The following is a 15,578-nucleotide window of genomic DNA, read 5'->3' as shown; positions in this document are numbered from 1 at the left end:
AATTTTACAATCGGCTTGAAACAAAACATCTCGTAGGTTTCATGTGAATGATGAATATATGTGCAGGTAGGTGAATATGCAAAACTCGTCGATACAAATGTCATCAGTTTGCTTATAGGGGGTTCACGCCATCAAAGTGTATGCGCACGCATCATACGTGCTGACGTATGCGGAAGTGATTGTTGGTGAAGAGGGACCACAGTGAGCAACTAGGCTCTTATAGGTTGGACTGAGGAAGTTTCGGCGTGTGGGACTGTCTTTTCACCGGCATCTACACGACGGGGCGGCGGTGGTTAACAGAGGGACCCAGGGGGTGAGCAGAGTAAAATGAACGACGTCAAAAAAGAGGACGAAATGACCGCGGACGGGCTCGGTGGAGCGGGCGAGAGACTAACGGCCCCCTTCGTAAGCAACAATCAGCATGACAATGGCACCGGCGACGAGCTGGTGAGCTCAGTGACGCTGTACAGACGCAGGCCGCGGTTCATGCACGGAACCGTCCTCCCCTTCCTGACGGTCCTCTACCCGGGCTGGCTTTACGTGTGGCTGGGGGTGTACGGTGCCTCTGAGTACCCGGAGGCAGGCCTCCTGGCTCTGGCTGCAATCGGGATCGCGCACGTTCTCACGGCACTGTCGGGATACTGGTCCGTGCACGCACACTGTTGGCTTACGTGTTCCAAGGTAACCTGAAACAAAAACATCAATACAACGGCGAACGTTCAATGACAATATGACATTACATAAAGCACAGTCATCCTAAATGACATCCAAGAGGGAACCAGTCACCTTTCACCTCTTAAGTATATTTGGACATACTGTACTTCTTGGATAATTTTTTTGCACCATTTCCAGAGCTAAAATGTAATTAAAATGCAAAAATAAATGTATTCGTGCTTTTATCAAATCAGAAACCATTAAGTGTCAAACTATTGTACAGTGTTTGTCAAACCCATTCTCGTCGTAGATAAGTTATTTTAACTATATATATCTATATATATATATATATATATATATATATATATATTTTTTTTTTTTTTTCCCCAGAATAATACGCATTAGGATTATGCATCTCTCCCAAAAAGACAATTTGATACGATTTTTTATATATGGGGTGCAAAATGGTTCAAGTACGATTTGATTTGAAAATGCATTGATTTGTTGCTGTAAATGTATCATTTACTTCTACGATATAGTCCTCAACTTGCAGACTATTCGCTAAATCTCTATTGTATCTTTTAAAGTGGAACAATTTGGTTGAAATTCAACACAGTTGCGTCTTTTAGGTAAAGATTTTTTTTCTTGTCCGAATGGGTTTTGTTACACTCCTATATGTAATGCATGCATTTATATTTTCTTAATTAAGAGAACTTTAACAAGAACCGTAGCTCTAACAAAAGCTTTATGTAAAACATTAATAATGACAAATTTATTATTACAAATGTTAACTTCGGAGATTATTAAAAATTCATAATGCGTTAAAAAAATGTTCAATACCATTTACTTCCTGTGGCAGCTGAACTCTATAATTTGCAAACAAACTTGAGGAGAATGAAGGAACAAAGCCGAACAAAAATGGGCTTTTTTGTATTTTAAAAGGTTGCTTGATGGCGCATTTAAAAAAAAAAAAAATGCTCACTTTGCGAAGCCAAGTTCAAACTAATTTTACATTTTTGGCATACCACCTCAAGCTAAATTTTAAAAATACAATTTTTCATTTGACGATTGAACATAAAATAGTTCTTGAAAATATGGTTGATCACATTAAATTCTGTTAAATTTTGCAATTAATAAAAAAAAAAAATTGAGACTGCAGAGTGGAAAACGTGCACTTAGGACCCATTTATTACTAATGTCAGTTTAAAATTGTGGATACTTTTAAGCATGCAACCAAGATCAAACTTCCATGTTGTGTTCAGGATCATATCTTTGCTCTGTGTGAATTTGTCACCTGTGTGAATTTGTCATATGTTGACCAACAGGAAGCAAACCCAAATAAGGCCACACTGGCAAAGGTGGTACCCACCCCTAATAACGGTTCTGCTGAGCTTGTGGCACTTCAACGGGACCAAGTGAGTCCAGATCATTACTCTAGTTCCTTGTTTTCCTACTGTTTTACATTTATAAGCATATTTACTATCATGCAGAAATTACATATATTCATTGTTTTTCTTCACAGGATGAAACCGGAGAGCAGATTCTGTCATTTGAATTTCAGAAAATCCGCTACACATTTGACCACAAAGAAAAAAAATGCTTCTTCCCCATCGCCTTCCCCATCAACCACGCGATGGGATACTTTCAGCTGTGGCGTGGCTACCAGGAGGAAGCCGACCTCAGAGCGGCGGAAAAGCGCTATGGCACCAATCACGCTGAAATGGTGGTTCCTGATTTCCTAGAGCTTTTTCGAGAGAGGGCTACTGCCCCTTTTTTTGTCTTTCAGGTTCGTGAGAATGTGTTCACCAGTTACTTATCCTCTTGAGACCCAGCCTATTCATTTTGTGTCCACTGAAGTAGACATTGGTTTTTGCGCTATATCTTTTGTCTCGGCTACATTCCTATCCTAGGGTCCTCGGTAAAGGATATCCCGGCCTTTCCAATGATGTTGCGTGTGCTTAGATAGGATAAAATGAACTTTTCTGTCTTGCTGAGATGAAATAGACGCAACTATGGACATGAATAAATAGGCCGGCTCTCAGTATGTGCGTTCTTTTTATCTTCTTTACTTGAAATCAGCCCTGCTTGTTTTCCGCCATAGGTTTTCTGTGTGGGGTTGTGGTGTCTGGACGAGTACTGGTACTACAGCGTCTTTACGCTTTTCATGCTGGTGGCGTTCGAAGCCTCCCTGGTCCAACAGCAAATGAGGAACATGTCCGAGATCCGGCGAATGGGGAATAAGCCCTACATGATCCAGGTTGGGGATCCATCCAAGCTACAGCCATTGTGTCTTCAAAGTGTTTCAGTTTAACACAGGGTGCTCCGCGCAGGTTTATAGGAACCGTAAGTGGAGACCCATCTCAAGTGACGAGCTCGTCCCAGGTGACCTCGTCTCCATCGGTAAGCATCCTACCAGTTTTTCTCTGTTGTCACTTCTCTCAACACGAGTGGACGTTTATTGTATTGTTGTGGTCTTCAGGACGTTCCCCACAGGACAACCTGGTACCGTGTGATGTGCTTCTACTCCGTGGTCGCTGCATCGTGGATGAGGCTATGCTTACTGGAGAGTCTGTGCCTCAAATGAAGGTGAGGGACACATTCGTCCAAACACTTTTAAGTGGAGTAAACAAAAGACTGTTTGCCATCCAATAGTAGGGCACCTACTACAAAATATTCCTACCACAAAAATGGCAATAAAAGATAAGAAAACACGTTAATTTGGGAGAATTCATGCCAGGGTAAAAAAAATACTGATTTCCCTTCCAAGCGATAATTTCTGCCCCTTCCTTACTTTTGCAACATAACTATAAGAATCTTAAATGTTCATTTAATAATTATTTATTTTATGTTCTGTGTTTTACACTGCGGTAAATTTCTCAAAAACATTTTTGTTATTTTTGAATGTCTGCAAGAAATTATTTAAATTTTCTTTGTTAAATATGGGAAATATTGCTGCTAATTTTGTATATAATAGTCATACATTTTGTATTAATGAAAAAAATCACAAAAACATTTATCGATCCTCCTTTAACCTAACAATTCATAAACAAATAGTCGATTTGAATTTCCAGTCTCTTGAAAAATGCATAAAAATATGCAATATGTATGTCCCATATGTAATATGGGTTTGAATTAATTTGATAGTTATTTTAATACCTTATATGCTACCACTTGCTATTGACTGAAAACGATATAAAATACTCAGGGCTCAGGTAACAACCTATCACAGTTCAGATTGTGACCATCACATGACCAACAGGTGAGCTGTGATTGGTCATTATGCAAGCCTGGGGCACGTGATGCCATTTTCAGTCTACACTACAGCAGTTTGAGAAACAAAAAACAAATAATATCCCACAATTTTTAAAAGGTATTAATTGTACATGAAAAATGATTTTGTCATCAAATTAATTATTGGCAAAGAAGATAAAAGTAAGAATAGGTAATGATTTAAAATAACTCGTGTGCTGTCACAATAGTGAGATAATGTTGCATTATTAAAGTAGTTCGAATTATATTTTGACTTTTCAGAATCCAAATGTCTTTATTGGCTAAACAAAAAACATCTAATAAAGGAAAATATTTATTGGGATGCTATTCTAATAACATTTTGGGGGCATTGTTCAGGAGCCAGTGGAGGACTTGGACCCTGGACATATCCTCGACCTTCAGGCAGATTCTCGGCTCCACATCATTTCTGGGGGGACCAAAGTTGTTCAGCATAGCCCCCCTTTAAAGGCCAGTACTGGACTCAAACGTAAGTTAACAGGTTTTGCCAATCTTGAGCTCTCTTTTGTGGCACATGCAATATTATAACTAATTTATTGCTACATTTCTCTTACCCTTTTATTTGCATGTGCAGCTGTAGACAATGGCTGTGTGGCCTATGTTCTGCGAACGGGGTTCTACACCTCTCAGGTGCGTTTCCTCAGATGAGTTTCAACTCTCAATGAGTGTAGTTTTAATGTGGAAGCATCCTTGTGTGCAGGGTAAACTTCTGCGCACCATCCTCTTTGGTGTGAAGAGAGTGACCGCAAACAACTTGGAGACGTTTATCTTCATCCTCTTCCTCCTGGTGTTTGCCATTGCAGCCGCTGCCTACGTTTGGGTGGAAGGTGAGCTTTGCGCAGCAGTTATTGATTGTCTAAATCCCATACATTGTATATAAGTGTCGTCGGTCCTCCTTCAGGGACCAAGGACCTCAGCAGGAACCGCTACAAGCTCTTCCTGGAGTGTACCTTAATCCTTACCTCGGTGGTTCCACCAGAACTCCCCATTGAGCTCTCTTTGGCTGTGAACACGTCGCTCATTGCGCTGGCCAAACTTTGTAAGGACGCTGGCATTTATGTTCCACATCACACTTCGCGTGGTTCATTTTTGTCTTTGCTCCCGCTTAGATGTTTTCTGTACCGAGCCCTTCAGGATTCCATTCGCAGGGAAAGTGGAGGTGTGCTGTTTTGACAAAACTGGAACACTAACTAGTGATAGTTTGGTTGTGCGAGGAGTGGCCGGCCTCAGGTTAGTGGATCCTTATTTATTCTACACGTTTGGGAATGGTATTTGGATACATATTTATGGAATTGTGTTTGTTACACAGTAGTGGTCAAAAGTATGGAAACATCCTCTAAATCTCAATGTTTTTATTATTTAAAAAAAATGCTGATTCGTAGATTATTATTTAAGTCTTTGACCTTATGAAAAAATATTGATTGAATTGATTTCAGCTCTTCGTAATTAATCAGTCAGCTTCATCGTGTAGATGCTGCGTTATGACCTGGATTGACTTTTCACATGCCTTAGACTTGATAGCTTCAGTTTCTTGACCTCTTAATGTGACAACAGTAGAATTTGAAATTATTTCCAAACTTTTGGTCTTGGTTCTATAAACTACGTTGTTTCCGACTTGCATACATATTTGTGTCATTTGTTCGTATTGTATCTTAATCAATAGGGAGGGAAAAGAGGTGATGCCCGTGTCGGAAATCCCAGTCGAAACACATCGGGTAGTGGCGACCTGCCACTCGCTAGTCACTCTCGATGATGGACAGCTGGTTGGTGATCCCCTTGAAAAGGCCATGTTGACTGCTGCTGATTGGAGCCTTACTAAAGGTTTGGTTAGACTCATAATTGTGTTCTACTTTTTCTCAACCCTTTTTGAACATATAAGGAGCATTTTTGGGGTGGGGGGGTTGCCAATTTTGTACTTGTTTTTTTTTTTTTTCTCTCTCTCCTACTGTATGTGTAAGGAGCATAAAAAATAGTCAATATTGTTCTTATCTCTTCAACCAGATGAAAAGGTTTTTCCTCGCAGCATCAAGACGCAGGGCCTCAAGATCCATCAGCGCTTCCACTTTGCCAGCGCCCTCAAGAGAATGTCCGTTCTGGCCTCTTATGAGAAGCTGGGATCCACTGAATTTTGCTACATCTCCACTGTTAAAGGCGCCCCAGAGACACTCAAGGCGATGGTACATATGAACACAATCTCAAATGTGTATCCCGATTGTTCCAATACGATTTGTCATAATAATTAGGTTTTTTTTTGTAGTTTTCCAAGTGTCCAGAAAGCTACGATAAAGTACACAAGGAAATCTCCCGGGAAGGAGCCAGGGTGCTTGCTTTGGGTTACAAAGAAATGGGACATCTAAGTCATCAGCAGGTTTGTTCTGCGTCTGTATACAAAAAGTGCATCATTAGTAGTGTGTGTATATCTGGAAGTATGTATGTGTATATATATATATCTACACACACACATACATACATACAGACATTTTATTTTATTTTATTTTTTTTATCTTTGTGTATGTCAGGTTAGGGAGATGAGCCGCAATTCCCTGGAGTGTAACTTAAACTTTGCTGGCTTCATGGTGGTGACCTGCCCCCTGAAGAATGACAGCAAGGCTGTCATCAGAGAAATACAGGAAGCATCTCATCATGTAAAGAATCCAAATAATGCAAAGTTCATGACACTCATCAATTGCTCTTATTCCAAAATGGATGGTTCTTCTCATGCTCTCTCAGGTGGTGATGATTACAGGGGACAACCCGTTAACGGCGTGCCATGTGGCCAGAGAACTCCACTTCCTCCAAAAGGAACAAACACTTATATTGCAATCAGCTCACGGTAGGAATCTGATGCACTCAAGGAGCCACAATGATTGCATTTACAATTCATACTAAGAGAGGCGTTTTTTTTAATGTTTTCAAGCCAAGTACATACATTTGAATACTTGATAACTGATTACTGATACATGATATTACCGTGACATGTTGGTATTTTCATGATTAGCTTTATTCAATTTTGTTCATAAACACAAATCTATTCAACTTGGCATTAGTTTAACTCAAATGTTTATACACAAGGACTACTACTGCTTCTTTTGTGTTGCTGCTACTTACTACTGTTGTGCACACCGAAAAATAACATGTCGATTGAATGAAAATAAAAAATATAAGTTCAAAGAAGCAAATCTTTGCAAAGCTCTAGAAATGTAACTCATTTTTGCAGAGTAGAAAGAACATATTTCTGGCTTCAGGCCAAAACCCTCAAAGTCACTTTTTGGGTACTTTCAGTCACTGCTGTATTATTTGTTCATAATTCTATACTATTGGTCAGTCCACACATGTGGGTTTTGTTCATACAAATTATTGACCAATCAAAAGTGTTGAAAATAGCTTGCTCATCATCATGATGGAATGATATAATGGTTTGACGAACTTGCCATTGTTGGTGTCCCTGAAAAGTGGTGGCTTTGGAGAATTTAGTATTCTGCTCAACGCCAACAATACGCTTGTGAATATTGTTATTATCTTTTTGTTGTACCTTTTTGTTGTTAGATTTGTTATTTAAAAGTTTATCTTGCAAAAATGTTATCCTTTTCCTGTAAACTGGTAGTATTCTGTTTATATCATCAAGCTAGTGGAGGTTTCCTTGGAAAATGAATATGTGATTGTTTGCATTATTCTTATGTAAAGTTTAACATGATCAGCTTTAACCTTTTCACTACCACTTTTTTTCTGAAAAGGATAAAACCTATGGTATATATTACTTGTTTATAAGTCTAGGATACTTGGAAAATTTGTTTAAAAATTCCCACTTCCATAGATTAGGTTTCGCCTACAATACATAGTAAACTGTGTAATCTATAGTAATACTCATAAATAGCACATATCATCAATATATTTCCGCTGTACTAGTTGGTTAATTCACAAGAAATTGTACAATGCAACCTACCATGTTGACAGTCGGCCCAGCACTGGTTTGTTGTATATGGAAAAATTGCCAAACGTCACTAGAAGCTGTATAGGTGTGTAATGAATCACACGGATTCCATTTATTTTGTAGCTATGATTCTTATACCCACTGCGATTTTATTTGTTTATTTTAAAGCTGTGGGACACATTGTCCCAACAGGTGTGAAAGGCTTAAGCAAGCACATTGATCCTCTTAAAAAACTGTTGCTGTATCTTACCCAGGCGGATGGCAGTGGGAGTCCATCAACGGAAGCGTGCACGTACCCCTCCAACCTCCCTCGGTCTCTTCCTTTGTGCGCCAGTATGACCTGTGTGTAACCGGGGAGGGGCTGGCCAGACTCTGTTGCGACCCCCGGCTCCTGCGCGCCCTGCTGCCTCACATACGAGTGTTTGCGCGAGTCAGCCCAAAACAGAAGGTAAGACCCAAAACACAGGACAATGATTGTGTAAGCTTCTTGGAATAGAGGACAAAGCAATCAAAGTCATTTGAATGTATTAAGATGAAAATGTGTATATCTGCGGTTTTCCAGGAATTTGTAGTGACCAGTCTCAAGGGTCTGGGTTATGTAACGCTTATGTGTGGCGATGGTACAAATGATGTCGGAGCTCTCAAACATGCCCACATAGGTAAGGTTCTCCACAATATGTGAATGTTTTTGTCTCGCTGTCATGAAAATAAGTCCTAGTATTGTTTTTTTCACAGGTGTAGCTCTTTTAGCCAACGCCCCCGAGCGCATGCCGGATAAAAAGAAACGAGGGCGAGAGAAGGAGGCGCCGGCCGTTGAAATTCGACCTTCGCTACCTGCCAATGCAGGAGGCAAGCCGAGTTCCAGAGGCGCCAGGCAGAGGATGATGGCCCAACGAGAGGAACAACTCGCTGCGCAAAAGGTGTTCTTTAACTACCGTAATTTTAAGACTATAAATCACAACTTTTTCTCATGATTGTGACCTGTGGCTTATAGTTCAGTGCGGTTTATCAGCGTGTTTTTTTTTTTTTTTTTTTTTGTTAGCCACGAGGAGACAATCCACCAGTAAAGCAAATGTGTGTATCTGTTCAACGTGTCAATTTATGGAACACCTATGAAATAGAACGGAAAAGATGTGAATGGCTGTGTGCAAAAAGAATTTTAAAAATATAGTATTACGAATTTAAAAATTATGTATAAATTGAATAAGCGCTTGAATCAAAGTTTGTTCCATGTAGGTGTTTATGATTGTATATATGAATTGCAATGTGTTTATACATTTTCTAAAATAATGAATCAATTAAACAAAGGCAGACAAAAAAGACGCTATGGAAGTATTGATTTTGAGTTTTAACTGCTTTTTAACTGCAGTTTTGTGTTATGTTGTAAATATCCATTCATCTTTTCTATGAATATGTTGGAGGTAAACACACAGACATGTTCAGTCTTTTGAAGATAGGAAATTGCTGTAAGGAAGCAATAAAAACGTTTTTTAAACCTTCTATATACCATCTTTCTGTGTAAATATCTGATGTTACGATCTTCCTCTTCTAATCCTGTGCTGCTTGCCCATGACAATTTTTTTTTTTGGGGGGGGGGGGTAATTTTTACTGCTGCGGCTTATATACCAGTGCGACTTATACCCGAAAAAAAAGGTTTATTATGACTTTTTTCACCTCAAAGAGTGGCTTCATTTTGTTGGTAGTTTTTGGATGATAAAGTGCAAGTGTGTTATTTTTTCCTCATTTAGGAGAGGATAAGTCAAGTCTTGCGGGAACTGGAAGAAGATCAGGTCCAAATCGTAAAACTGGGTGACGCTTCCATCGCCGCCCCCTTCACCTCCAAACTCTCCTCCATTCAGTGCAGTGAGTAACAAATATAGCAACGACAGTCGAGTTTGCATCCACGCCTAAAATGTGGTTTCCTTTCTCTGTCTCTTTCCAGTCTGTCATGTCATAAAACAAGGTCGTTGCACTCTGGTAACAACGCTGCAGATGTTTAAGATCCTGGCTCTCAATGCCTTGGTGCTCGCCTACAGCCAGTCTGTGCTCTATCTGGAAGGGGTAAAGTTCAGTGATTTCCAGGCAACCCTGCAAGGTCTGCTTTTGGCTGGATGCTTCCTCTTCATCTCTCGCTCAAAGGTGAGAAAATGTCTAAAGAAAACCAACACCCACGAAATGTTCGTGACATCCTTTTTCTCCTATCTTGCTGACTCAGCCACTGAAAACGTTGTCCCGGGAGCGGCCCTTACCGAACATCTTCAATCTTTATACTGTGTTGACGGTGCTACTGCAGTTTGCGGTTCACTTCTGCAGTCTGGTATTTCTTTACAAAGAAGCGCAGAGCAGAAGTCCGCCGCGGTAAGAAGTGGAAGCAATTCTGCCCCCTTTTTTTTCTCTAATAAAATGTCACATTTCTCTATTTGTCTTTTACAGAGAAGATCAGTTTGTGGATCTGTACAAAGAGTTTGAACCCAGTCTTATCAACAGCACTGTTTATATCATGTCCATGGCGATGCAGATGGCCACATTTGCCATTAACTACAAGGTATTTGCCTTAATATCGATGATGGTTGTGAGTTTTTTAGCTTGACATAAGAATGAATTGCTGCCTAGAATTGCTGTTATTGCCAAATACTGTATTATTTTTATACTGATTAGTTTGATTTTCATTTTCATTTGAATATTGGTCTAATTGGGACTTCTGCACGTTTGATTTTTACAGGGTTTCTGGTAGTGGAAGCAAAAGTACTTTAAATGCTTTTTTTTTTTTTTGCAACTTTTTGTCTTAATATCGGTATAGTGACTCCTTTTCAAAGGATGTACACCTTTTGTGGGTTACATCTGTGAAAGAAGGTTGACCCATTGTTTTATCGTATAACAACATGAATGGGTTGTTTTTTCTGCTTCGGAATAGGGTCACCCCTTCATGGAATCCCTCACAGAAAATAGACCACTACTTTGGAGCATCGCTTTGTCTGGTTTAGCAATTGTGGGACTTCTTTCTGGTTCTTCACCTGAGTTCAATGAACAGTTTGCCCTTGTTGATATTCCTGCTGAGGTGAATTGACACAAAGGCTTTTTTATGAGATTTTATTTGCAAGTGTATGTGTCTACAAATAATTATCTCCTGTATTTCCCCATAGTTCAAAATGATCATCGCCCAAGTTCTGGTGGTGGATTTTTTCGCCGCCCTATTTGTGGACCGCGTACTGCAGTTCTTGCTCGGCAAAGGAACTCTGAGGATGCCTTCTTGAACTCTTCCTGCCATCAGCACCCATGGTCCTTATGTACTCTAAAGTGAGAGGAGACTTTGGGAAAGGAAGAAAGATGTGGGACGGTCTTGGCGCACAGTGCTGTACACTCCACTCCTTCAGTCCGCTCCTTCCAAACCCCGTTCCTTTATTGCGGAGGAAACTCTGCTATGCTTAGTTCCTTTTCCTTTTTTTCCTCCCTACCTTCATCTGTTACTCCCCACAACCACACAAGGCCATGAAGAGCAGTATTGAGGAGTGTGAGACTGTGCCAGCAGAGTAATACACTCAGACACACAAGAGGGGCATTCTCCAAGAGAATTAACAAGCTTTTGATTTTTTGATGACTTTTTGATTTTTTTTTTAAAGTGAAAATACATCTCTAAAAGACTTATAAAAGACTTCTAAACAAATAGGTCTGTCAAGTGTGTTTCCTCTTGCAGAATTGTCTGAATATCTCCAAGGACACATTTCAGACAAAAATGGATAAAGGCACCTTGTCCTATTCATCTCTAAAGGGATATTATCAGATTTTGTGTTCTATTAATTGTTTTTATCCCTGAAGGTTTACAGTCACAAAAATAGAATGAGGAAACGGTTGAACTAAAAATGAAAGGGACAAACATTAAATGCATCCTATAAGGTTTCACTTTTCACAAAATAAAGGTTATAATTAAATTTTGAATTTAAAGTACACCTTTTGTTTCTCCTTAAAAATAATGTAAAGATTTGTTTATATTCAACTTGAATGCCGTTACATTTTACTATGCCATAGTGTTTATGACTGGTACTGTGTAATAGAGCACATAACCAATTCCGCACAACACACTGCACATGGAAAATTAAACTGAGCTAAAATCTCAATTATGCAACTTCGTATAATTGTTCAAATGCTGTAAAAATATGGTAATGGTATTTAGCTGTTTCCAAATGAATACTATCAGAAAAACTTCATTTCCCAGAATGCATAGTTCATGAAGGGGCGGTGCTTGTTAGGCGCGCGATGTCAAAAAAAACAGTTTGAAAGAAAAGATGGCGGAAGAACTTTTGTCAACAGACCAAGAAGGGTTTGTTTTCTGATGCTTTTTGTTGCTATTAAACGTTTGTATCGTAAGCAGTTTAAGTATTTTTACGTCAAATGGTTTATTTTTCAAGCCTTTCGATTTGGTAGTCACGTCGAACGACTTTCGTCAGTACTCGTTTGCGATGGGCGTGCTTACTCATACAAAATAAAATGTCGGCGAATGTAAATTTAACTCAGTGTAGACATCTCGTTTGCTGCGAGGCATCAACACTACATTATTTTGTTTTGCAGTTACGGGTCTGTCGCTGGTATAGACGCCACCAACGAGGTTTGTATGTTTCATCGATGTGACGTTTGAGCTAGTCGCTGCACATAAATGGTCCGCTGGTTCAACTGTTAGCATGTTCTTATTGTCGCTGTCAGAAGCAATAAACAATTGCATTGTTCAAAAAGCCTTGCAAGACGATTGTGGTGCAGGGGTTGAGCTTGACAACGTGCGAAAAAATGCATTCCCAGTCGCAAGTAATTTAGGCACAAAATGTAGCTTATCGACACCCTGCACTTTTTTTAAATTGTTGTCTGTAGCCCACTCAAAAGAAAGTGGTGAATCACTGCTTTAGTCAACAAGCTATTAAACAATATTTTCTGATTTCAGGACAAGCTGTCACCCAAACGGTGTTTGTCCCCAAGTACTCCAGATGGCGATCCTCCACAAAAATCACCCCGCGTTGATATGCTAGTACCTGACACAGAGATGCTTAACGCCGGAGAAAAGCATCCAGACAAGCAGTCGTATGGAAGCACAGAAGAACTCGAATTTTGTCCGCCTGCAAGTGCTGCTGCGAGGAGGAAATCATGGAGGAGAGCCACCTTGACAAGGCGTTCCCTGCCCGCACTACCCAACCCGTATCAAAGTGAGTCGAATGCATTGCTCATCAGAATGAGCATGTGATATGTATTGATGCACTGTAAATGTGCTTTTTTTTAAATTTTTCAATATAGCTTTGTGCAAGAGCATCAGCACATCCTCATCACAACAAGAGAGGTTGAGTATATTGATGGAGGCTGCGGTGAAGGTAAGGTCAAAGTCAAAATTAAATAGACTATTCTGTCCGGTGGTCGGTATGGAGACAATATCTGGCCTTATTTCAAGGTATTGCAACTTGCAATGGCAGCCAGTGCTAGAATAGGTCACTCTCAGTGCAGTTTTACGTCGATCACAAACTAGAAATCGCAGTAGAAGAATAGAAAATTGTCATTAAATTCATGAAATTTGGGGAAAAGGCTGTATTGTAAAATCGTCACCCATATTATTTTTACCAATTATGAGTCACCTGTGACTCCTCAAGAGTTGAGTACTCATACTGGTATCGGTCTGAATAAGAAGTTGTATCTAACTTCCCTAAAAAATATTTGGAATTGAAATTTCAATTGATAAAACAATTTCTCATTGATTTCACAACATCCAGTTCTTATTTAGTCAGCTACTCAAAACTGTAATCATAACCTCATGGCCTATCATTATTGTTTCAAACTGTTCATTTCAGGTCTTGGTTTTTTTTCTTTCCACAAAATGACCTTGCAAATTATGCGAAATTCAAGCCACATGGACTTCACGATAATCTTAGTTTCTATTTATGTATTTAGTCATAAAATTTGATCATTTGAGCAAGCATTTGTTAATTTATTTGAGGTCCAAAAGATGATCAAATCTCTTGAATTCAATATTTTGTGTACAGCTGGCCACTAATAGACTTCAAGATTCACTCCAGTCGGTGCCAAATTCCTCATCGGAGACTTTTAAAAAACAAGGTGCTCTTTTTTGTTTGATGTGGTACACAAAATAAACTGATCCTTCACTTCTTGCAGAGGCTGTCATCAATTTAATTTTGTATTGTCTTCTTTTAGCTGAGAAGTTGAAGAAAAAGTGCAAATCAGCATCCAAAAGCATCAGCGGTGAAAAACTAACTCAAAGGTAAATAAGTGACTCCTCGCACATCTTTCACAAATTTTCAATAATTCTCAATTTGCCTTCAGAAATGGTGAGATTGGAACACTAACAGCTACGGTGATGGAAAATACTATTAAAAGGTGTGATCGTCTTCGACTGGTCTTTTGGGGTCCACCGTTTTTTAATGGCACTTTATTTTGTTTTAGGATTGAAGCTGAAAGTCAAGCATGGGAAGCTCTCGCTCACAAACACCAAAGTAAAGCAGAAGAGTTAAAGAGGTAAACCTGTGACATATTGAGCAACAATCATCCTTTTCGATTTCTACTAATAGTTTGTTGTCCTGTTTGTCACAGGAAACTGGCTCAGGGCCAACAACAAACCATCTCGTTGGACCACACGTGTATGGCCCAGTCCTCACAGTACCGGTTAATCCGGGATAAACCCAACTACCGGGACCTCCTTCGTAGACAAGAGTCCATGCTGCACATGATGGCAACTGTTGTCGTATGTACACTGATTTTTTTCCACACTCATTTCCATTCAGGTCTGTTGTCTGTAAATGTTCATTCATTTAGTGTCATTGTCTATTTTTGCTTTTAATACACAGAAGGATGCTCAGTTTGAACTCGCGCGAGAGGTTCAGTCCGTCAAGGATCTGTCGCAGTTGGTGGTGAAGGAGACCTCTAGGCGATTGGGTAAATTTTGTTTGCTATTTGGAAGTATGATACATTTTTTGATGCTCGTAGTAAATAAACAGATGGATCCATTTCTTTTTCTTACCAGCGGCTCAAGCGGGATTTCAGGATCTTTCTCCCAGTGTCATTAAGGATCTAATCACTGCACCTTTAACATCCACAAGCAGACAGTTACATTAAATTGATTATATTTTCATGAGTCGTGTATAAAGAAAAAATACCTGTTCCGTATGTTTTGTTTAAAGCTTGATGTAATTCATACAAGCGTCCAGCTGGTGGCAGTGGCTGTCCTGTAAACATTTGTTGAAAGCAGGAGGTCTCATGGCTTTACAAATGTCTCCTCACGTCTTATGAAGAGAAAAAAAATCTCAAAGACTTAGTCTTGAAAACAGAGGACACATGTTGGTTCATAAGAGGAAAAAACCGCATATTTTTTTGCTTTTTAATAGCTAGTGTCCACAACTATTCGAATATGACTATTCAAAAGGTCAACTATTATAGTGAAGATATTCATTTTAGATTGTTTTTTTTTTAATTTGTTATGACTTCTAGATGTATGCGTTGACATTGAGCCGACAAAAATAAAATTGATATTAATTGTCAAGTATACGAAGAAGGACGTCTTTATTTCCATTTCTTGCCCGCACTCTTCCTCAGGCCCCTTCACTCTCCTTTTCCTTTTGCTGCTGCATCTATTTCACTTCATCAGTGTCCCCTGACCATTCAAGAGAAAGCCCCTCCCCCCACAGTGACTCACCCCCCCATCTCTTGCATTTGGCTGGGT

General features: G+C 39.5%; 2 protein-coding genes across 2 annotated transcripts; both read left to right on the top strand.

The window, feature by feature from the left end:
- The first annotated feature begins 175 nt into the window (after positions 1-175).
- Positions 176-11,537, top strand: atp13a1 (ATPase 13A1). Its single transcript, XM_088437548.1, has 25 exons — positions 176-681; positions 1,980-2,069; positions 2,177-2,440; positions 2,756-2,911; positions 2,985-3,054; positions 3,134-3,240; positions 4,282-4,411; positions 4,517-4,572; positions 4,643-4,769; positions 4,844-4,981; positions 5,052-5,172; positions 5,606-5,763; positions 5,944-6,119; positions 6,200-6,310; positions 6,462-6,587; positions 6,673-6,775; positions 8,128-8,321; positions 8,436-8,532; positions 8,609-8,793; positions 9,622-9,736; positions 9,816-10,012; positions 10,089-10,231; positions 10,307-10,418; positions 10,788-10,931; positions 11,017-11,537. The coding sequence occupies exons 1-25, from the start codon at positions 328-330 to the stop codon at positions 11,125-11,127; spliced, it is 3,585 nt and encodes a 1,194-aa protein (XP_088293674.1). The 5' UTR covers positions 176-327; the 3' UTR covers positions 11,128-11,537.
- Positions 11,538-12,092: 555 nt separating this feature from the next.
- Positions 12,093-15,398, top strand: dsn1 (DSN1 component of MIS12 kinetochore complex). Its single transcript, XM_088437551.1, has 11 exons — positions 12,093-12,191; positions 12,440-12,476; positions 12,804-13,062; positions 13,151-13,224; positions 13,888-13,960; positions 14,057-14,123; positions 14,186-14,239; positions 14,306-14,377; positions 14,453-14,603; positions 14,707-14,794; positions 14,883-15,398. Exons 1-11 carry the CDS (start codon positions 12,157-12,159, stop codon positions 14,972-14,974), a joined length of 1,002 nt encoding a protein of 333 aa, XP_088293677.1. The 5' UTR covers positions 12,093-12,156; the 3' UTR covers positions 14,975-15,398.
- Positions 15,399-15,578: the final 180 nt, after the last annotated feature.

This window comes from Hippichthys cyanospilos, chromosome 16 (genome assembly GCF_059441005.1).
Source record: "Hippichthys cyanospilos isolate Australia breed blue-spotted pipefish chromosome 16, RoL_Hcya_1.0, whole genome shotgun sequence".
NCBI lineage: Eukaryota > Metazoa > Chordata > Actinopteri > Syngnathiformes > Syngnathidae > Hippichthys > Hippichthys cyanospilos.
This window is presented reverse-complemented; position numbering and strand designations above follow the sequence as displayed.

What these genes read in the sequence shown, in the direction of transcription:
- atp13a1 (XM_088437548.1), top strand. Translation starts at nt 328, where the DNA reads ATGAACGACGTCAAAAAAGAGGACGAAATGACCGCGGACGGGCTCGGT. An exon ending in CCCCTTTTTTTGTCTTTCAG is followed by an intron (nt 2,441 to 2,755) that starts GTTCGTGAGAAT and finishes TTTCCGCCATAG; the next exon opens with GTTTTCTGTGTGGGGTTGTG. An exon ending in CAGAGCAGAAGTCCGCCGCG is followed by an intron (nt 10,232 to 10,306) that starts GTAAGAAGTGGA and finishes TGTCTTTTACAG; the next exon opens with AGAAGATCAGTTTGTGGATC.
- dsn1 (XM_088437551.1), top strand. Translation starts at nt 12,157, where the DNA reads ATGGCGGAAGAACTTTTGTCAACAGACCAAGAAGG. An exon ending in TTGTCAACAGACCAAGAAGG is followed by an intron (nt 12,192 to 12,439) that starts GTTTGTTTTCTG and finishes TTTGTTTTGCAG; the next exon opens with TTACGGGTCTGTCGCTGGTA. An exon ending in ACTACCCAACCCGTATCAAA is followed by an intron (nt 13,063 to 13,150) that starts GTGAGTCGAATG and finishes TTTTCAATATAG; the next exon opens with CTTTGTGCAAGAGCATCAGC.